The 24,565-nt window shown below is 37.8% G+C and overlaps 1 protein-coding gene across 6 annotated transcripts in view; it reads right to left on the reverse strand.

Moving 5' to 3' along the window:
• LOC106074072 (high affinity cAMP-specific 3',5'-cyclic phosphodiesterase 7A-like) overlaps positions 1 to 24,565 on the reverse strand; it is a 104,364-nt gene that overhangs the window by 25,982 nt on the left and 53,817 nt on the right. For 5 of the 6 annotated variants that reach the window (XM_056029291.1, XM_056029296.1, XM_056029294.1 and 2 more), the window contains one exon: positions 13,691 to 13,751. In XM_056029291.1, the coding sequence (XP_055885266.1) occupies positions 13,691 to 13,751 (61 nt within the window). Of the gene's footprint in view, positions 1 to 13,690; positions 13,752 to 16,837; positions 17,169 to 24,565 lie in introns of those variants that run through there. The other variant, XM_056029295.1, reaches the window with a different exon arrangement.

A 24,565-nucleotide genomic window follows, 5' to 3' on the forward strand; every position in this document is an offset into this window, starting at 1 on the left:
CTTTTAGATTTTAGATCTCAACTTGACAGACGCGGCGATCAAGATGAATAGTTACATTTAAATACAAAGCTAGCAATAAATGTTTTTAAAATATCTCTCCGCCAGAGGCGGCATTTGGGAGGGCGGGGGGGGGGGGGCGATTGCCCAATGCCCCGGGGCTTATGGGGCTCCGCGATATATAGATTCCTTCATCCCAATCAGCTCAGCACACACATATGCTGGGTATCCGCCACGTATTGTAGTGTACCGCACCAGTACGTTGTAGACTGAAATACAGTGTTGTGGATTTAGTCGGCGACATTTCTCCAAATCAAACACTTGTTATTTTATACTGTGAAGTTTGTTCCGACATGTACATCTTTTGCCATGAAAACTTAGCATGATATGTATTCGGGATAGAGTCACGGTTTGGCCCCGCATTTGACACACAGCTAGGTCCCCGAGTACAGTTGAGGCCACCCCTGCTTTCTCTAACTGGTAGATACATCTGTTTAACGATCTAAAAAAAAAAACATAAAACAACAACAAACATCTTGAGTACAAAGAAAGCTCTGACTGCATACAACTGGGAAGTTTATGTGTTTTTATTTTTTTTTTTGGTTGCTTTATGTGTGGACGTCATTTTCTCCCTTGTCAGCAGCTTCAGAGGTAATAAAATTAATGGCACTCTTACTATTACTGATCAGCGCGTGTCTGGCTTCGTTGATACTCGAAGAATGCGCCATCTCACTCTCTGCCTCACGCACGCACGTACACACACACATATACACGAGTGACTGAAGCCTTTGCTATGTGCCTTCAAAGCCAGGGCCAGAGATGTCAGAAATGTTGGCTAGCGTTTGAACTCCAGCAGTAAACCACTCACCCGTCACGTACATGACGGAACTCATCCCCCCCCCCCCACCACCACCAGACAATGTGGCTCAGATGTAGAGCAAGTCACGAGGACACAAGAGGAAGCCGGTTCTCAACCTTTTTGTTTTTTGCATTTGTTAAAGTTCCAATGTGTATGGTGTGTCCTCCTTTCGGAGCACCTCCCTAGCAAGTACGTCAGAGAAGTTCCGAGTCACAATGTCCGCTTAGAAGGTCGTCACAAGTCTCTAAAGGGTTGTGTAATGCTAAGGAAAGATCTATACACAACGTATGCCTGGCTCTGGCTCTAATGGTACGATTACAACTCGAATAGAAGCCTTTTTAGTAGTAATCACAAGAACGATGCCTGGTCAGATCATCCAATGATGTTGGCTAAGTCGGCATCCACATTTGTACTAATGAAATCATTGTTAAGTATATCATGTGCTAATAAGTTGGCCATCATGAGGCCATGGTTTATTTAACAAGAAAAACATTAAAAATACTTTTCTAAAGACAATATCTCCTTTATACAAGTTATAGAGCGATTGTTTTTCTCTTAATAACTAATGAATCTTAGATTAAAAAAAAAACAACAACAACAACAATGGAACATTTTTACCCCTTACTTTCGGAAACGCTCTAACGTCATAGTCCTTACAAAACCGATGTTGGATCTAGATCTACACCTAGTTCTCCAGCCAAATTTTAATTTTTTTATTTTTTTTACTTTAAAAATATATAACAATAATATATAACAGTCAAACCAGAATTTTCAACGTGTGGCCATATACATCTACTGTTTAATTTCTAGGAAAATCGTTAGAGCCTTTTTTGAAATCTGTGTCCTGGTTCCAGGTTGAACCTTCCCGCTTCGCCTACCCCAATGAAGTTGTGACTTGAATAGAGGTATTGTAAAAAAAACACAAAAAAAATACTAATTAACGAAAGATTTACTACGCAAATTGTAGCTTTATATAGGAACCTCTCACACCCCTCTCCCTTTCAAATAGGCCTACACATTCTGCTGCTTAACAAGGCGATGAGCAGTTCAGCTGAGACACGCTAGTTTCAGAACTACGTGACCACTAGTTGTTGAAGATAGTTTTGTGACGAAATATAGGCCTACATTGCCAGATTTTTTTCTTAGCTTTGCCAAAAACAAACAAACAACAATAATAATAATAATGCTGTAATGTCACATTCTGTGCTAACTGCCAACAAAACTGGTAATGAATTAGAATTGCTAGATCTTATCATCATTACCTAGAGCTTTGTTTGCTACGAATGAAATGATTTCGCGAAATATATATATATATATATATATATATATATATATATATATATATATATATATATATATATATATATATATATATATATATATATATATATATATATATTATACAGTATACTAAAGTATAGTTTAGTATACCCGAAAAGCTGCTTTAAAAATGCAATGTAATCTAAAATGAAACAATTTTATATATTCCAATGCATTTTTTTTGCCTAACGGTTGCAAGGTAATCAAAGCCAGCTGAACCCGAGATTGTTGTATAAGCACAAATTAAAAAAACAAAAACAAAAAACAACAACAATATTTCTCTTTGCAAGAATTCATTTAGTTTTTAACAATCGGGGGTCACGATCATTGTATGCTAAGAACGAGAAACAATATCAAGCTATGTGACACTATCACTGCATGCTAAGAAAGAGAAACAATATCAAGCTATGTGACACTATCACTGCATGCTAAGAAAGAGAAACAATATCAAGCTATGTGACACTATCACTGCATGCTAAGAAAGAGAAACAATATCAAGCTATGTGACACTATCACTGCATGCTGAGAAAGAGAAACAATATCAAGCTATGTGACACTATCACTGCATGCTGAGAAAGAGAAACAATATCAAGCTATGTGACACTATCACTGCATGCTAAGAACGAGAAACAATATCAAGCTATGTGACACTATCACTGCATGCTAAGAAAGAGAAACAATATCAAGCTATGTGACACTATCACTGCATGCTAAGAAAGAGAAACAATATCAGGCTATGTGACACTATCACTGCATGCTGAGAAAGAGAAACAATATCAAGCTATGTGACACTATCACTGCATGCTAAGAAAGAGAAACAATATCAAGCTATGTGACACTATCACTGCATGCTGAGAAAGAGAAACAATATCAAGCTATGTGACACTATCACTGCATGCTAAGAAAGAGAAACAATATCAAGCTATGTGACACTATCACTGCATGCTAAGAAAGAGAAACAATATCAAGCTATGTGACACTATCACTGCATGCTATGAAAGAGAAACAATATCAAGCTATGTGACACTATCACTGCATGCTGAGAACGAGAAACAATATCAAGCTATGTGACACTATCACTGCATGCTGAGAACGAGAAACAATATCAAGCTATGTGACACTATCACTGCATGCTAAGAAAGAGAAACAATATCAAGCTATGTGACACTATCACTGCATGCTAAGAAAGAGAAACAATATCAAGCTATGTGACACTATCACTGCATGCTGAGAACGAGAAACAATATCAAGCTATGTGACACTATCACTGCATGCTGAGAAAGAGAAACAATATCAAGCTATGTGACACTATCACTGCATGCTAAGAACGAGAAACAATATCAAGCTATGTGACACTATCACTGCATGCTAAGAAAGAGAAACAATATCAAGCTATGTGACACTATCACTGCATGCTAAGAAAGAGAAACAATATCAAGCTATGTGACACTATCACTGCATGCTAAGAACGAGAAACAATATCAAGCTATGTGACACTATCACTGCATGCTAAGAAAGAGAAACAATATCAAGCTATGTGACACTATCACTGCATGCTGAGAAAGAGAAACAATATCAAGCTATGTGACACTATCACTGCATGCTGAGAAAGAGAAACAATATCAAGCTATGTGACACTATCACTGCATGCTGAGAAAGAGAAACAATATCAAGCTATGTGACACTATCACTGCATGCTAAGAAAGAGAAACAATATCAAGCTATGTGACACTATCACTGCATGCTAAGAAAGAGAAACAATATCAAGCTATGTGACACTATCACTGCATGCTGAGAAAGAGAAACAATATCAAGCTATGTGACACTATCACTGCATGCTAAGAAAGAGAAACAATATCAAGCTATGTGACACTATCACTGCATGCTGAGAAAGAGAAACAATATCAAGCTATGTGACACTATCACTGCATGCTAAGAAAGAGAAACAATATTAAGCTATGTGACACTATCACTGCATGCTAAGAAAGAGAAACAATATCAAGCTATGTGACACTATCACTGCATGCTAAGAAAGAGAAACAATATCAAGCTATGTGACACTATCACTGCATGCTGAGAAAGAGAAACAATATCAAGCTATGTGACACTATCACTGCATGCTAAGAAAGAGAAACAATATCAAGCTATGTGACACTATCACTGCATGCTGAGAAAGAGAAACAATATCAAGCTATGTGACACTATCACTGCATGCTAAGAACGAGAAACAATATCAAGCTATGTGACACTATCACTGCATGCTAAGAAAGAGAAACAATATCAAGCTATGTGACACTATCACTGCATGCTAAGAACGAGAAACAATATCAAGCTATGTGACACTATCACTGCATGCTAAGAACGAGAAACAATATCAAGCTATGTGACACTATCACTGCATGCTAAGAAAGAGAAACAATATCAAGCTATGTGACACTATCACTGCATGCTGAGAAAGAGAAACAATATCAAGCTATGTGACACTATCACTGCATGCTAAGAAAGAGAAACAATATCAAGCTATGTGACACTATCACTGCATGCTAAGAAAGAGAAACAATATCAAGCTATGTGACACTATCACTGCATGCTGAGAAAGAGAAACAATATCAAGCTATGTGACACTATCACTGCATGCTAAGAAAGAGAAACAATATCAAGCTATGTGACACTATCACTGCATGCTGAGAAAGAGAAACAATATCAAGCTATGTGACACTATCACTGCATGCTAAGAAAGAGAAACAATATCAAGCTATGTGACACTATCACTGCATGCTGAGAAAGAGAAACAATATCAAGCTATGTGACACTATCACTGCATGCTAAGAAAGAGAAACAATATTAAGCTATGTGACACTATCACTGCATGCTGAGAAAGAGAAACAATATCAAGCTATGTGACACTATCACTGCATGCTAAGAAAGAGAAACAATATCAAGCTATGTGACACTATCACTGCATGCTAAGAAAGAGAAACAATATCAAGCTATGTGACACTATCACTGCATGCTAAGAACGAGAAACAATATCAAGCTATGTGACACTATCACTGCATGCTAAGAAAGAGAAACAATATCAAGCTATGTGACACTATCACTGCATGCTAAGAACGAGAAACAATATCAAGCTATGTGACACTATCACTGCATGCTAAGAACGAGAAACAATATCAAGCTATGTGACACTATCACTGCATGCTATGAAAGAGAAACAATATCAAGCTATGTGACACTATCACTGCATGCTAAGAAAGAGAAACAATATCAAGCTATGTGACACTATCACTGCATGCTATGAGAGAGAAACAATATCAAGCTATGTGACACTATCACTGCATGCTAAGAACGAGAAACAATATCAAGCTATATGACACTAAATAAAAAATACTAAAACAAAAGCGTATATTAGGCCAAGGGGGAAAACACATTTCCAGTAATATCTGTAAATAATATAAGATGTATTTCCCTTTTGCGATATCAAACAATAATAATTAATTACCTTATTTAAATAATTGGTTAATATTTTTTGTTGACTCATGTTTTGTTAGGAACATAATTGTGCAAAGTTTCAACTTGATCCCAGAATGAGAAGTAGGAGAAATAACGTGTTCAAAATTTGTACCAGACAGACAGACAGACAGACGGAGTTGATACACGATTTATAATAAAAAAAACTGTTGCAGATAAGCACAGAGACCAAAAAAAAACAACAACAACGAAACATCCACCATCTCTGCCCACCCCCTCTCACCAACCCAACTAGAAAGATCCAAAGTTCAACCCATTCTTTAAATTGGTTGCCCTACACGCTCTGTGTTTACGTCTAGTGTAAGCCAAGACTCGGAGGCTAATCCTCCTTGTTTTCAAACAACACTGGGTCTAGAGTGTAGGATTGTCTCAACATCTCCTCCACAAGAAGACATTTTCACTAAACCAAACGACTTAGCTTGGGCAATGTTCGCTTAGCGCCCTTTGTTGTCCGATGCAACACTTCGCCCACTGGCCAGAGTAATAATTGAAGCGCCCCTCCACCCCCACTCCCCGGGACGAAATGACGAATAACAATGAGATGATTGGGGGCGCGCGCCGCACACTCATGCCAATAAGAAATGACACGTAGATATTTAATTTTATCTCAATAAAACGAGCTCATGATGTCTACAAGACGGCTGGAAAGAAGTGAAGACTATTTTTGTTGGACACTGGTGAAATGGGACAAAACATTCAGCTCGAAATAACGCGGTTATGTCCCCTGGGTAAACACTGATGGGAAGATAAGGAGAGAGAGAGAGAGAGAGAGAGAGAGAGAGAGAGAGAGACAGTGACAGTGTGTGTGAGAGAGAGAGAGCGAGGGATTCAAGATAATACAGAACAATGACTTCTGCGTGTTTCAACTCTAGCTTTCGACATGAATAACATTTTTTATGCCAAAGAAATTAAAAATGTAACATACAAAAAGTTATAAAAAAAAAAAAAAAGAAAATTCCTACTTCTTCTCTATGATACTGATGACATTTTGTAAGAGCGAATATAATTCTTTCCATAACCAATGAATGATATATTAAAAAATGAAGATTTATTAACCAGCCCCTACTCCTTGCCCCCCCCCCCCCACCCAGAAAAAAACCCCCATGGTTAAGCCCTTGTATAAATCTACTAATACTAAGAGTATCTAAACTTCTAGTGATATAGATCCAGACAGACACAAAGACAGAAGTCTGGACTAAATTGTACAAAAGACGCCGCGCAAAATGTCCCTGAATGTCTATTTGTTTATAACTCTTTAGTGAATATAAGCGGAAACAATATATAGATCTCCAGTCCAAATTTAAGTTTTAAATTATTATATTATGAAAAAAATATAACGGTCAAACCAGAGTTTTCCCTGTGTGGCCAATTAGCTAGTACCCCCCCCCCAAGATTATATATATATATTATATATATATATATATATATAAACTGTAAAATTTCTAGCAAAATCGTTCAAGCCCTTTTCGAGATCCATGCTCTAGATTTTGCCCATGAAGAATTTTCAAGCTGATAAGAGGAATTGTAAAATAAAAAAAAAAGATGAATGGATGAGCTGTATGGCTGATTGGTAGATCAGGTAGTAAATGAGCGTCAAGGGTTCAAGACTTGAGATGGAGACGGGTACTTACTATTTAATTGATAGCAACACGACCTAACAGTGGGCTATGCCAAAACACTGCCAGGGTATCAAACGGACCCGGATTGACCTTATTTCACTTGCTCGTAGTCCACGTTGACAGAACATGGCCTCCTCTCAGCGCTACAAGCGTGCCGACCATGATAAACTTAGCTTTTAAGTCACTTTTAAAACTATGTTCACTTCAGAGTGACCTCCCATAGCCTCGTCAACATGACGTCAACAAACAGTAACGACAACCGTGGTTCACTAGTTTTAATCTTTTGTCTCCGAGATTTGTTTGGGTTTAATTTCAAACGTGCAATCACGTGACCGACTCCAGATCTTGATCTCCGGATCTAGATTTAGTGGAAGCTCTGCCACGCACAAAAATGTGGTTTTCGAATTAATGCGTTTATATAAAGTACATTTAGACGCGATCCCCATAAATAAAAACAAATTATCTGCATACTATGGTGCTGTGTGGACAGCAAATTGACAAAGCGCGATTGATTTCCCCAATTCAATTCAAGGGGCTACCCCCCCCCCCACCTCATATTAAACTAGTGCTGCGATCAGCAACTTCAAAAGGATCTCCAACTAGACGAGATACGGAGTTACTGTGATTTCGGGTATGTTTACGGGGCAAATGAAAGACAAGCGACTACAAATTAAAGAAATGGGTATGAGAAATGAATAGTAAGCATTGATGACTAGCGGATACAGTTTTCATAGTCGATACTATGCGTTGAAGAAGCATGACTGAATAGTGATTCAACAAATAGTCCCTGCAGTGAGATGTGATGCATAGGAGAAAAAACAACAATATGACGTGAACATGACCAGCAGACTAGACTGTAGTAAATGATTTCCCCTTCATGGTCGGACCTAAGCCTCTGCAATCTCACAATGGTTGTGATTGGAAAGACCTACAAATCACGTGATGTTAGTATTTCACTATATTGAAGGGAATTTTTTTTTTGGTGGTGGTGGTGGGGGGGGGGGGATTTGGTTATAAAATATTGCAGTTTCTTCACACAGTGATAGCGACAGAGAGTTTGTTTATGACACGACAGTAAGTAGGTCAGCCCTATAGAGGTTCGAATGCAATATAGCCTAAAGGCTATTCTCACTCGGGCCAGATTACTTTCTTTATGTATCCCACGTATTCTTAAGCTTCTAACCTAGAAACTGGTCTCAGTAAGGACATTAGCCTCATTTAAATACGACTGATCACGTCATTCAAATCTCATTATGTCGGCTACAAGTCTAGGGAACTCGCTCCGTAGAACGTACCATGGAAGCTAAAGGCTAATTGGCTTAGGGAATATCTTCCATTGATAGCAGATCACTTGCAGTGACATAGCATTGATTCAATGGTCGTACGACACTCATAGGAATTGTATCATGTGTATCGAGTTGGTAGAGCTTGCAAACGATTCAGGTAAGCTGTTAACTGGGGACATACCCCGAACACTTGCAAACGATTCAGGTAAGCTGTTAACTGGGGACATACCCCGAACACTTGCAAACGATTCAGGTAAGCTGTTAACTGGGGACATACCCCGAACACTTGCAAACGATTCAGGTAAGCTGTTAACTGGGGACATACCCCGAACACTTGCAAACGATTCAGGTAAGCTGTTGACTGGGGACATACCCCGAACACTTACAAACGATTCAGGTAAGCTGTTGACTGGGGACATACCCCGAACACTTACAAACGATTCAGGTAAGCTGTTGACTGGGGACATACCCCGAACACTTACAAACGATTCAGGTAAGCTGTTGACGAAGCATGAGAGTTTCAAAGATTGCTAGCGCTGGCCAAATAGAGAGCAATCGTTATGGAAGGCCTCAACACTGACCTGCGATGTCACACCCTGTGGGAAGTTTGGACTAATAGCTCGATGCCACGTCACAGGTCTCGGCCAAATGGCATGTAACAGACACACTGAAAGACGCATTTAATAGTACCGTAAGAGGAATCGCTAGTTGCTTGACATCGCTAGTTGCTTGACATCGCTAGTTGCTTGACATCGCTTGTTGCTTGACATCGCTAGTTGCTTGACATCGCTAGTTGCTTGACATCGCTAGTTGCTTTGCCAAACTGTTATTTCAGATCTCACAAAAATCTTGTAACAGAGTTAAAAATAGCTCCTAAAAGTCCAGGGAAGTTAAAATTAAACATATGTTTGACATAATTTCAAATTCTGGTTCTTTCTAAAACCTGGAGAAGATACATATCGATTTAAAAAGATGGCCCGCGAGTCAGTTGAGCATTAGTGCTTTATTTCAGCATTCTTACCTTGATTATTTTATCCAATGTATTGATATCGTGTTATTATAGTGGAAGAACTCTTCGTACATGTTACAAGTTCATTGAATTAGTCAATATTCTAAATCGGAACCGTGTTTCTGATAGTTATTCAAAGAATCCGCATCGCGCTAGTACAGTGTTAGTGTGATTACAACGGTGGAAACCATGCGTCACAAGAGCTGGCTAGTAGACTACATTAGCCTCATCATTAGTCTCATTAAATCGTCACCTCTAATCAAGCAAAATGTTTTATTCACACATGTTGACCTTGTCTATTGAAATTTGACTGAATTTGAGTTCAAAGACTCGAAGTGAAAGTTAAATGTCTGGCACTTAGATAAAGTCTCTGCACTGGGGATGGGGGGGGGGGGTTAAACGAGGAAAAAAATATTTTAATTATTACAGAGTATAATTCTCTTTTGTGTTTACTTTTCTTTGAACAATAAATACGAGGTGTGTCTTCAGTACGCTGTATGTACGTACACAGGGCTCGCAAAGACCTTCCTCCAAGGAACAATACCAGGAAAAAGAAGAAGAGGCAGACAGAGAAAGCGATGGGAACAACATGAAAGAATGGAAGGGAATGGAACTGAAAGAGATTCTATCCGAAGCAAAAAAACATGACTGGAGAAAGACGGTCAACAGATCTTGAGTGGTGCCCCAACGGTCCAACTAAGAAATAGGTGAAAGTAGGTGAGCGATGTATATCTGCTGAGTGTGTGGGCTGTTTATTTGTTGTGTGTGTATGGCGTGTATGCGTTGCGTGAGAGGTGTGTTACGTGAGTGAGTGAGTGGCGTGTTATGCATTATGTGTGTGGTGAACACGTGTTGAGTTTATGCGTGTTATACATTATGTGTGTGATCTATAGTTGTAATGCTATGTGTGTGATCTATAGTTGTGCTATGTGGGCGGTGATCACATGCTGAGTTTATGCGCATTCTGAGTGTGAGCGGAACGCCAGTCACAAGACCTGGTTCCCTGACCTCTCAACCCCCAATGTCTCGCGAGATGACGAGATTAATTTCAATGACACAAGATGGGCGCACGAGATACAACGCACGAGCTGGTGGTGTATCTTCTGAGGCAATCAAGCATGCAATCAAAGTTAACTGCACGAGCGAGCGAGCGAGCGAGCGAGAGAGAGAGAGAGAGAGAGAGACTCTGGAAATGGAAAGAGGGAAAAAGAGGGAGATCTGAGATACATAAAGTAACGTAAGGAATAGACAGAACTGTGAGAAACAGCGAGCCAGCGATAATGAAAGAGAGAAAGAGATGAATGAAAGGAGTAAGACAGAGAGAAGAAAGAAGTGAAAAAAAAAAGCACATAAAAGAATCAGAGAGAGAGAGAGAGAGAGAGAGGCAGTAGAAAAGTGGATTATAGAGCTACACAGTCAAGACGGACAAAGGAACTCCCAAAGAAGAGAGGAAATGAACTAAGGGAAGTAATTGAAGATTAAATGAAAAAGTTCCATGTGAAATTGAATGGGAAAAAAAAAAAACAATTTTGTAAAAAAAAAAAAAGTTTTTCAAAGTGTGTTTGAGCATGTGTGTGTGTGACAGAGAGACTATGTATACCACATGCTAACCAGGTATAGGTTTGATTTATCGTGTTTCTTAAAATTTACATCTAAGATATAATACTGGCCTATATGTAGCACTATAGGGATATACACTTGAGGGGCTGGAAAAACAAAGATGTCAGAAAACAGCTCCATTTCATTTTGTTTTCATTCAAAGGAAACCAACGAATAATCCATAATTTGAACTCATGTTTTGGTGTGCAGATGTGGGAACATGTTTGTGAGTAGGGGGAGGAGGAGGAAAAAGAGATTTATAGTATTATTTAGTGGTATGCATTCATATTTAGTGGTGGTGTATTGAAGTATGTAGTGGTATGTATTCGTATTTAGCCGTGCTATATAGTAGTAGGCCTATTTAGTTTTTAGTGGTGCTATATGTATGTAGTGGTATTTAGTAGCATTAAGTGGTGCTATATAGTAGTAATTAGAGGTATTTATTAGTATTTAGTGGCGCTTAATAGTAGGAAGTAGTGGTACTAAGTGGAATTTATTAGTATTTCAGTGGGGCTATATAGTAGTACGTAGTGGTATTTAGTGGTATGCATTAGTATTTTTATGGGGCTATATGCATGTAGTGGTATTTAGTAGTATTAAGAGGTATGTATAAGTATTTAGTGGAGGTACATAAAAGTTTGCAGTGATATTTAGTAGTATTTAGTGGTATTAGAATTTCCTGGTGGTATATAGTAGTATGTAGTGGTATTTAGTGGTATGTTGTAGTTCTTTGTGTTATGTGCTAATGATGTTAGGGTATATAGCAGTACTTAGTTTTATATTGCTACGTAAAACAAGGATGAATGATCCCCTTATCAATCAATCAATCAATCAATAAATATATATATATATTGGTTAGCGCAGTCACAAAGCTTTTCTACCAGCCATGCATCCAGAATGATAGGCTAAGGTCAAGGCCGTGAAACTTTGTGTGTGTTCGCGTGATAAGTGGTGGAGGAAGGGAGATAACCCAACTTTCATTGGATTGATTTTGACCAGTAGCCCACTGCTCGGACAATGTCCATCAAAAAGAAAGGGAAAAAAAATCAAATTAAAGGTCACTAAATAATGTATTCCGCACGACAAAAAGAGTTTGGCCTTTTCAGACCAGCGGACAACGTTAGCCGGGGTCAAATCATCAGCTAATGAAACCGATGAGTGAAGCGCTACGAGATTATGACCAACAAAAGAGCGCGAACAGAACATCCAGTCTGTATTGTTTTATGTGTTTCTAGTTTAAAACAGAAGGGCATGGACTGATCTGGTATTTCTCTATGGAAATGTCAGCATTAAAAATGTATTCAAATGATTTAGAGTACTGCTACTATAGGAATATGCATGTCTAATCACAGAACAAAGCCCTGGATATACTGATCAAGCATGGAATAGCGAAAAAATAAAAATATTTCATTATAACTCAGCGCCTAGACCCACTATCATAAGGATACACTATAAATTTGTGTTTAGAAAGTTAAATAATCCATTTTCATTGTCTTCATTATATACACGCTAAAGTCAACCAACAGAGAACTTATGTAATCAGCATGGCGAAAAAGTGCAGTACGTAATGAGTGTTTATACCGCCCTATAAGTTTTTTTATTCTATTGGAATGACATAATTCATTAGGTTCATCTTTTTTTAAAAATAAATTTATCAATAAAAAAGTTAAAATATCTAGGCCTGAAGATAACTCGATAGAATATATTTACTGTGTTATCCCAACTAGATTAAAAACCGCACTTAATCTGCTTTGCGGATGTCTCGCTTTGAGAACGAAGCTCAGAGAGTTTGGGTCTCTGAAGAAATGCAGCGTTTTCCAGTACAACTTCCTAGACAGAATGTCACGTGATTAGAGAGCATCAAGTTCATTGGTAGAAAGCTTATCTCAACTCACTCTGTCGGTCTGGTACACACTTTGTAAGTTGTTTCTCCCATGCCCCATTCTCGGGTCAAGCTGAAACTTTGCACAATTATTCATTGTTCCTACCAAAACATGAATCAATAGAGAAAAAAAGTAACCAATTAGTTAAATTAAACAGTGGTAATTAATTAATTTTGTTTGATATCGAAAAAAAGGAAATAAATATTACAGTATTGAAAAATATGTCTGTAAATGTAAAGTTCTTCCCCTTAGATAAGCCCTTTAAATTAATTTAAAAGTATTTTTTTAAAAAATATTTTGCTAGTTAGTTTATACTGGCACTTCTGTACAACGGACAATATTTTATTTCAATCAAAACCCTAACAATCATATTAGAAACAAATGAGACGCCAACATAGCTAGAAACAAATTAAACGAAAGTATCTGATAAATATATAGCGAAAGAAAAGATATGCACACACAAAGGAAGAGAGAGAGAGAGAGAGAGAGAGAGAGAGAGAGTTAAGCAGACAACGAGAAAGACAAAGAGAGAGAGAGAGAGAGAATGATACACAGGCCAAGAATGTAGTCCCTCTCTTGACACTCACCTAACGTACGTATGTAGATGGCATTGGTATCCTTCCTTGGAAACGAGACAGCTCCACGCCTCTGTGAAAGAAAAAGGTACATGACGGTGAAATTACACACAGTAATTGAACATACCATCTAATTACACGCATACATAGGTGCTTCACCTACGAATTAAAATGGGGGGGGGGGAGGGAACTTAATTTGGTGAAATGACGCCAAGAACCTGGGAAATTGACAAGAAGAGTCTAGACATTAGACACAAAGCCACCCAACGCAAACATGCAGTTATAGTGGACACTACGTCCCCCAGAAAGCATCTAATAAATATCTTGACATATTCATGTACACCGATCTTCTATGGCAGCGGTTCTCAACCTTTTAGGTTCGGCGACCCCTTTTTTACAATCCCCCACTCTGCCGCGACCTCCCCCCCCCCGCACATACATAAAGCAACAGAAGAATAGACATTAACAATCCATTTTTTCGATGGTCTTAGGCGACCCTTGGCAAATCGTCAATCGACCTCCAAGGGGGGCGCGAACCACAGGTTGAGAAGCCCTGTTCTATGGCCTAAAACAACAACAAACAAACAAGGGAAGAGGATGAAAACCGTGAAACCCATCCCAGTCATGACACATGGAACTGTAGTGGAATTATTCAAATAATATTTCTTTCCCTTACATCGACGCCCCTGTTAACATATATATATATATATATGGCCTTTCGGTTCGTTCTTCCGCCACTGCTTGGCCCTGTTAAGATAATTAAAGAACAGCTGAGTCAAGAGTAGGCAAATACATATATATGTATATATCTGTATATATAATCGATTTTCATTATCTGGCTTATTCCCAAGTCTTTCTACCTTAATTACGGTTTCCTCGGAGCGTCGAGAACAGTTCGTTGGTCACCAAACGTCTATTGGCTACAATTACTGGGGGATGCACCGATCTATCATGCACACTAGTAACAAAGTTACAAGTGAAATTATTCCAGACAGCACCGCAGTGTGCTTCCCGCTGACTTGGTATCTGCTGGCATGGCAAGAATGTGGCTTTTGGTACATCGCGGTCTTCAGATAACGAAAGATTTAGTTCGTCAAGATGTGGGGTTAGTCACTATCACCCTAAAGCTGGTTAATTCTTCTGCACATCAACATTCATCCGCCTATATAAAACGTTGTACCACAATACTCGGTCGTATCCTATTTAAATTTCGTTTGTAAAGTGATGTTATAGGTAACAAATAATGCGTTTGTAAAGTGATGTTATAGGAAACAAATAATGCGTTTGTAAAGTGATGTTATAAGTAACAAATAATGCGTTTGTAAAGTGATGTTATAGGAAACAAATAATGCGTTTGTAAAGTGATGTTATAGGAAACAAATAATGCGTTTGTAAAGTGATGTTATAGGTAACAAATAATGCGTTTGTAAAGTGATGTTATAGGAAACAAATAATGCGTTTGTATATTTAATCTTAAAAACAAAAGAGTTAGCTTTCAGAAGATCAAAACCTTTTTTCGAGCACATTGACTTTTTAATAGCGCTATTAGTTTTTAAATCTAAACGTGACAGACAGACAAACAGACTGCATAAAAACAATAATTCTTTTCTCCTTTGAACATAAACTTAAAAAGAGAAACAGATAAACATATTAAAATGAAATCTGAATGTTTCTGAAAAAAAAAAAAAAACAACATAGATCAATAATCTGATATTTACATCTGCCCTACACACATCTATAATATGAACACCATAACGAGGTCATCCTGTACAGGAGACTAACTACAAGCGTGTCTGCTTCAGCAACAGAGCAAATCACTTTCCAGTCTGAGGAAGCTGACGGTGCCAGTGTCATGCGGCGTTAGGAGTGACAAACCACTGACCTGACAGGGGGGGTGGGGACTACGGAGACAACAACATCAAACATCAAAGAGTGGAAGCTAACTCGAGTCTGTGACAATTTTGATTAACACTCAGGGTTTGATGTGTTCCGGCTAACAAGCCAAAGAGATGGGCGCAGAGCGGTGGTAGCTCAACAAGAAACAAAAAAAAACCCAAACCAAAAAAAGCCAATAAAACTCGTGAGAGGGGAGACAATTATGAAGTATCAAGTTGAATTTATTGGAATTTCTCGACATTGAAAATATTAAAGTCATTCTTTTTCTTAAAATTAATGTTCATCTATCCAAGAAAAGAAATACAAGTCAGATTAAATTTGTTAAAAAAAAAGGAAAAACTCCACATTTTTAGTTTGGGTGGAGATTGAAACTTGCGATATATCTAGGATGTTATACTACAGTTTCATTAACAATGTAATATATATTATTGTACAGGTCAAATTTCAGACGACCTCTCATGGGAGAGAAAATGACTTCAATTCATTCCAAGTCTATTCGTCTATACTATATTTTCAACACAAACACAAAACCCACAACAAATCAGAAGATCAACGTCTAATCCTTTGATTCAAGACAGGACACAACAGAATGAGACAACATATGTACCGGAAGCTCAAAATTGGAACCAGTGAAATCTGTCCATGTGGAGTGCCACCAAAGAATGCAGACCATGTCCTTCAAAACCGTACTCTTTACAGTGCTTTTTTTTGTAAAAAAAAAAAAAAAAAAGGTGCCAGTACTCACTGATTGATTGCCTAACTTTTAACTTCTAATAAATTAATAACATACGTTAAAATACAATAAAAGTAATAATTTTTCCCCACATTCAAAAAGGTGCCGATAGGCCGTACCGGTGCGTACCATCACAAAAAAAAAAGCCCTGCTCTTTACAATGACGCCCATACAAGACACTGGCCCCAAAACGCCCCAATAGAAAGAAAACTATATGGAGAGCTCCCTGATTTGGAAACCACTGCCAGGTCATCTCATATATTGGTCTAGTCATCTGAACACTCCAACATAAAAATGAGAACGAAGAAGAAGAATTTATTTTAAAAAGTCTAGGAACAATCATGACATATAATCTGTTTGTTTTTTTTAAATAAAATTGTCAATAATTAGTTTGATTCTTATCTACAGGTAAATATTGACACGATTACAGATGCCATCATATACAGTGTCCGTGAAGATTTAATAAAACACATTCCTTGTAGGTAAATTTCAACAATTAGTTATAGTTTTTTTTTGTTTAATCAACTCACGTGTTAAGTTATCTATTGAATCCTACGAGATGTTTTAGCCTTGACCTTGAAGCCTACAGCCAATAAGATGACACCAATAGTAGAAAGAAACTCCACGCTGGCTAGAGAGTATGCAGACATTTGGAGTCGTTCCTTCATTTTATGGAAATGTCTCTGAATATCCAAATCTGAATATCGAATACTGAAAATCGAAGTTTTGAATATCGATATCGAAGTCTAAATATCTAATCCTGAACATCCACAAAAATCTAATCGACTACAATCGTTACATTTACAATTATTTCTCTCTCTCTCTCTCTCTTTTTCATTCTCTTAGTTTGACCATTTTGTTCACCTCCAAATGTATGAACAAAAAAATTAAAGCCTAAGTCTTCTGGTCGACTCAATGGTAGAGAGCAGTTAACAGTTGAATAGATTCACGTCTAGGGTAACCATGTGGGCAAAAACATCAAAACAGAGATCGCTTTCTACGGCACAATTCCACCGGAAACTGGAGTGCTGGGGAAATGACGTGCGAGTAGAAAGGAGTTGATTTTCCGGCTGGTTCGATCCGATTGAATTGGAGGTAGCGGTTTGTTTCATTGTAGCGTCTGAGAGACAGCCACCTACCCGCACCATTTTCTCTTTTACATGTCAATACTTCGGGGGGGGGGAACAATAGGTAAGAAGGAGAGGAGGGTGGTGGGACGAACAGAGTTTGGGGAATGCACAGACCTCACTTCAAGTGTGCTGAACAGATCAATGGCTGACAGGACACTAGCACACAGACACAACAGACATACACACGTAGCACAAGCATACAGACACACACAAACAAACATAAATAATAATATAAATAGATAATAAATAGATACATAGATAGATAGACACGCAGAAAAAGATTGGAAGGTAGGTAGGTAGATAGATAGATAGATAGATTGATAGACGGATAGATTGATAGATAGATTGATTGATAGATGGGTAGATAGATAGTATGATTTACATAACTAGTTTAGTGACGCACCATGAATGACGGAATTTGAACGTGTCATCATAGTGACGTCATATAAACAGACAGTGTTAGGGATTTCTAGAATAATAAACAAGTTGGCATCGAGATTCAAGTTAGACAACATTTAGGTGACAGAGACTCGACTGTGGCCCATTCCGCATTAGAGCTTGTTTAAAAGTCGATTGATATGACACTCGCCCAGGGGCCCCGTGAATTGCTAAGGCCAACTCTGATTAGTCACTAGTGTACAAAGGGAAAAGAGAGAGAGAGAAAGAGAGTGAAAGGCTAAACATACTTACACACTGGCTGACATGTTTACAAATATAGACAAAAGCACACATAACGGCATACACGACATTCACTATGTAATTTATATTGTTTACAAAATTATTATCGAAAAAATGCTAAACATGAAACTGTTATTGTTTGGAATTTTTAATAAATAAATAATATAAAAAAAAAAACCAGCTACAGAAAAAAAACAACATCATCCAAATAAAAAACAACAACAACAAGAGTGCTAATATCTACCAGGTCGAACTAATCTTGTCCACTGACGTATACAATTGAAACGAAATTCCAGTATTACCGAGGACTATCTCAATACACACAACTTTCAAATAATGGTAAAAAAAAACTTGTTATCACCCCTTTCACTGGCTCCTCACGCGCTAGTCAACGAGCGATTCGTGTTCCTATTTTGTACCATCTCTTCACTGCACTATGTAAACATGGGTGTATCATGCAAATAGGGGTGAACTAGATAAAGATGGGTGTACTATACCTAATGGCCATCGAGTCTTTCTTCCCCAGTAATTTTACAATAAAAATTTGGAAATGAGATCTCGAGGCAAAAAAATGGCATCAGAATGGTCGCGTGGTATGCGCTCTAAACTGTCCTCTCGATGGTCCTGTTTCTGGGTTCGAACCCCCACCCTCCCCACCCCAGTCCTACGGGAGGTTTAGGCCAATCTGAAATAATATCAGATTCTGAAAGAACATCCGAATCATATAAAACAAAACGAAACCAATAATAAACTTTACGAATCTAATTCATCATAGCACTACTCTTAATTTATAGGCCTATTCTGATTTTTAAAAAAATCGATGGATATTATATTATTATTAATAAAATACAAAACGGGATTTTCATATGTCTCAGAAAATAAAGGCAGTGTTGATAAGCTATGCATTTTAAAAAGTAAAATAATAATTTGAGTGCACTTGTTAGCCATGCAGAATCACATTTAAAAAAACAAATCTCTTTCATTTATACTACAACATAATTAAATACTAGAGGGAGCATTGCACTCTCACCCTTGGGCGTAAAATGTATTTCAAAACAAACTGGCAACTAAAGCGGTCATAAATGATACGAAGATCAACGGGTCACGCATTGAGATATTGCTAAAATTACAGCTCAATTCTTTATTGTTTTTTTTTTTTTAAGTTGGCAACAGTGACGTACAATTCATTGTCCTTGACATTGTTTAGTTTACATTAAAAATCTCCAGTACGTGTGAAAAAAAAAGGGGGGGGGGGGAGGGAAGTCTGGGGGGAAATTGTGAAAACAACAACAAAACCCAATCAATGTCAAGGACGCTCTACTGTAAGAAGATAACTGTTGCCAACTCCATATTTTTTTAAACATTGCTTTGAGCTACAAGCGGAAGAACTCAGACATTTGATTCCCTAGTGATAAAACCATGCACACAAAACACCAGTGGAGATTTTCATACATGGAGGCGAATCAATAAAGAGCAAGCTTTCTGGTGTATCCGGTGTGCAGACTACGCAAAGCATTGATAAGCAAACTAATAAATAATCCATATAATAATGTTTTATGCACTTTCCAGCTCCGAGAATCGAATTTCAAAGCTATCTCGCTTGTAGCAGGTTTTAATTATAATTATGAAGTTGGCAACAATCATCTTTAAATATGGCGTCCTTGGCTTTGTTTATTTTTACTTTTTTATTTTCAAAAATTTCCCACAATCGTTATTTCTATTCTCTTGGGTTTCTCTTAAGGTTCCATTATACCATCACCGCATTTCTTCAGTTTGCTTTTTATTCTTTTTCTTTCTCAATTTATATATATAAGAAAAAGAAAAGTAGGTAACTATAGGTTTGCAACGTTTGAAAAAAAATCGAATCTTTATAAAATCGCAATGATACGGAAAGAAAAAAGAGAAGATATGATAAGGTACTTCTAGAATCTAGAACATCGCATATCATCAATGTCTTTCTAAGACCGAGAACTAATACCGATCCCTCCAAAATAAAAATAAATCTAAACATGTATGTAATTACTTATCTGATCTAACAGTCTTCTAGTCTAAAGAAATATTCACCCAGACAAAACATTGGCACATATACACATAGAACATGGAGGCTGGTGAAAAAATGTAATATGGCTTCATAACTACAGTTATGTCATGGTATATGTGTTAATGAGCCCAGATATGTACATCTCATTCTGAGTGTATTTGCATTTGTTTAATTGCTGGGAGACAACCAAGCAGGCTGAATGTATGCAGTTCTAGTGGATTAGAGTTTCAGCGCGTACAGCAAGGGCAGCGACTGCGTTATTTATTCTGGCAGGGCTCACATCTAGAAGAGATTTAAGGGTAAGAGAAGTGTTGGAGAAGAGAGAGAGAGAGAGAGAGAGAGAGAGAGAGAGAGAGATAAAAGATTTGCAAATAATTTCACACAATGATTTTAATGAAGTCAAAGTCTGACAAGAAGTTGTTACTGTTCAAGAATACACTGCAGCGCCACCTGTCAAGTTTGTGTGTGTGTGTGTATGTTCTGTTTAAGGTTTAGATTTTAGATGATAATGATATTAATGTAGACACACAGTGAGAGAGAGAGAGAGAGAGAGAGAGAGAAAGAGAGGAAGATATTAACTAAAGTGTATGAGTGGAAAAAGGGAGAGAAATATAGCATGGTGTGCGTGTGTGCCTGAGAGAGAGAGAGAGAGAGAGAGAGAGAGAGAGAGAGAGAGTACAATTACATTGTCTCCACTCCTCAGCTAGAAAGATTCTAATAAGTTTCCAATCGATCGTAAAAAAAAAAAAAAAGGACAGCTGTCATAGGTCTCTGGCCAAAACATGAATTCCTTGACAACTCTGACATATCAACAACACTAAGAAACATTGAGGTGTATTTCTACACACACACACACACACTAGGGTATTTCTACACACACACACTAGAGTATTTCTACACACACACACACAAGGGTATTTCTACACACACATACAAGGGTATTTCTACACACACATACAAGGGTATTTCTACACACACATACACTAGGGTATTTCTACACACACATACAAGGGTATTTCTACACACACAAGGGTATTTCTACACACACACACACACACGGGTATTTCTACACATACATACACTAGGGTATTTCTACACACACATACACACATACAAGGGTATTTCTACACATACACAAGGGTATTTCTACACATACACAAGGGTATTTCTACACATACACAAGGGTATTTCTACACATACACAAGGGTATTTCTACACATACACAAGGGTATTTCTACACATACACAAGGGTATTTCTACACATACACAAGGGTATTTCTACACATACACAAGGGTATTTCACATACACAAGGGTATTTCTACACATACACAAGGGTATTTCACATACACAAGGGTATTTCTACACATACACAAGGGTATTTCACATACACATGTGAGAAAAAGAAGCTTTGACTTTTCACTTCCGGGGGATACTGTTACACACTGACACTTATCTAACTTGATGCACACAACACACCTCGGGTGTAGAAATATATTCCCCCCCCCCCAACACTCACATTTTGTTAATAAGCCGATACTCAAGTCAATCTGCATACGATGAATCTCTATGGCGAGCAAGTGAGCTCACATATTACGAGAATACAAGGTCAATTCTGCTACGCTGGAAGAAATGGAATGTGTGCCACTGATCCAGTAGAAAAAAAAAAAGTCTGCTATTGTTTTTGCACTGTCCATGTCATGATCTGTCAAGATCACATTTTCAAACGCTAAAAGCGTTATTAAAAACTCGATTTGACTTATCTGCCAAGTTTCGAGTTCATAATAGCTGCAGATACTACTTTTGGTTTTATTAACACAAACTTCTTTCTTTTAATAAAAGCAATTTTTGAACACACCAGAAGATAACAAAAGATTCTTTTATAGACAATGTTGCAAAAAAATGGTCTGGACCGGAACCAGAGAAGAGGGAGGGGGGGGGGGAAGGAAAGACTGGAAGACCAAAGCAAACCAAGGAGTAGATTAGAGGAACAAAGAAACAAAGATGGCAGGATGGACGCGAGCTGTACGGGGAGCTGCCAAGAACAGAGTCCGATGACGAAGTACTGATGTAGCCCTATATGCTCCACTGACTGTAAAAAAAAAAGATGAAGAATGTTGATCATTAAAAGGGAAATAATCATTGCGTAATGTATCAGAAGCGCTTGAAGTTTTTGAGATTTAAACGCAAACAGAATACGTTATATATATATTGCTTATCTTGACGGGAATAGCTAAAAATGTTTCAAATGTGTTGGTAACTTGATGGGTGGTCTTACGAAAGTAAATAATAGTGTTGTATAAAACTAAGCCTGCATATTGTCAGGAATCAATACAGTGGCCCCATTCTACTTCTTTCTAGAAAAGGTCAGGTCAAAAGAAAGTTCCAGCAGTAATCACGTGCTCATTATAATTAACCAATCAGAGAAAGAGGTCAGGAAAAAAATGTCTCGAGTACAAGTTTCTAGAAGGTCATAGCTAATAGTAATATTTAGAACAGAAGTCTCTAGGATTCTAGAAAAGACGATTTTAAAATAGTATAAATTGGGGGGAAAGTAAATGAGTCGATGTCCTGAGTTGTAACGGGTCGATAAGTCGTAGTAAGGTTTTGAGTACTTCTATATCTTTGAAGTCAACTATTAGTGAAAGTAAAGTTGAAGTTAAATAAATAGAAAAGGTCAGTAGTTCAGTTGTATCAGCTTGTAGCTAGGAATTTTCCATCGTTTGGAGGCCCGGGGGGCTTGATCTCTTTGGGGGCTCCTGCATTTTGCGTAATATTTAATTTTTAATGTAAAAAACATACAATAGGCGGCCCCTCTCAAGTGGGGGCCCGGGGGGGGGGATTTTCAAATTCTCCCCCCTCCCCCCCCCCAACCCTAGCTTCGCCACTGTGTATCAGTGTATTTTTAAGTCCTATTACGTTGTGGATTAATTACTCCAGTGGTTTTATAAGAATATGTGTCAAGTAGTGCTGTAGTGTGAATTACTGAATTCTTGTTTTAAAGGAGTTCATTAAAAGAAAGAAAAAAAGTTTCTTCAGTGTAATTTAGTCGTTTTATAATTCCCATGCAAGCGATACTGTTTATGTCATTATCTATTCACAATGGAGAAATAAGCATTGTATTGTAAACACAATCATAATAACGACATCGTCACCAATTAGGCACCAAAAGACTGTGTCACATATATCGTACGCACATACTTATCAGCATTGTTTTATCAAGATTTAAAAGGCGGTTCGTGTTAATCCGCCACTACGGATAAGACATTAGTGTCGATTTGTGTGTGACGTAATGTGACAATACGGTTAACCCTCGGGTGCCGCCTCTGAGATAATAATTTATCGATGTCACGAACGAGATAGATCAAGTCACGCCCACTATATTATTAGTTCCGGAATAAATCTCTGCATTTCATAACATCAAGCTGTACTCGGTAATCTGCCCTTTCATAACAAAAATGTCTATCGCGTTCACTCCGCTATCTTGTCAGCTTAATGTTAATATTTCCAATCCAGATCGAATGTAATTGAAAAGGTATCCAATATAATTAGCCTTATCTGTTGCTTAACAATCTGTTACTTTCATAGATTACAGTACAGATAAAGACACCCTCATATTTATTATTGTTAATATTGTTAACCGAAAAAAGAAAAGGAAAGTTTAATATTGCTTTAATCATAAAGTCATTCTGGTGCTTGCAGGGAATGTGTTCATTAAAGAGAAACCACGATTTTATTGAATATTTCCGATAACGATGGTGGAACTCATTGTTGTTAAGGCCGGTCTGCAGCACAGCCGCCATCTGACTGATAACAAGGATCGTCTTTGGAAGGTTCAGACAGTCGAAAACGTCTGTGGTTTATATTTACATGAAATTGGAAGATTTAAAAGAGATTCTTTAGTTTTGGCTGGCTACTCGGAAAGAAATTTCGGAATTCAAACTAATGTTGCCTTGCGGCTATGCTCAATCTTGGGAAAGGTTTCGGGAGTCAACCCTGAGGTAAAATCGGAGCAGGTGATCCTTGGCGCTACAATATGGCAGAGGCTGTTTCTTTGAACACAACATCTGCGTGGAGAGAGAGAGGGGGGGGGGGAACTGTGGTGTGGGCGACATCGTCTCAACTGCATGCTCACAATAGGAATGGAAGAAGTTCCGAATCTCTGACCTACTTTATAAAAAGTCACGTGACTGTGGTCTTAGACATGGCAATATCTTCCTTTGATAAGATGCAGATCTAGATTTAGTGCTAGCCTAGATCTAGTAGACCTACTAAATAATCATAAAAATTAGTGAATTATTGCAACATACTTTTTATTACTTAAAGATGTATAGAACTAGACTATTTTCATTTTTAAATTTACAATGAAATCAATGAGGTCATAAATGTAAACAACACAGCCACGTGACTG

This window comes from Biomphalaria glabrata, chromosome 5, assembly GCF_947242115.1.
Source record: "Biomphalaria glabrata chromosome 5, xgBioGlab47.1, whole genome shotgun sequence".
Lineage (NCBI taxonomy): Eukaryota > Metazoa > Mollusca > Gastropoda > Planorbidae > Biomphalaria > Biomphalaria glabrata.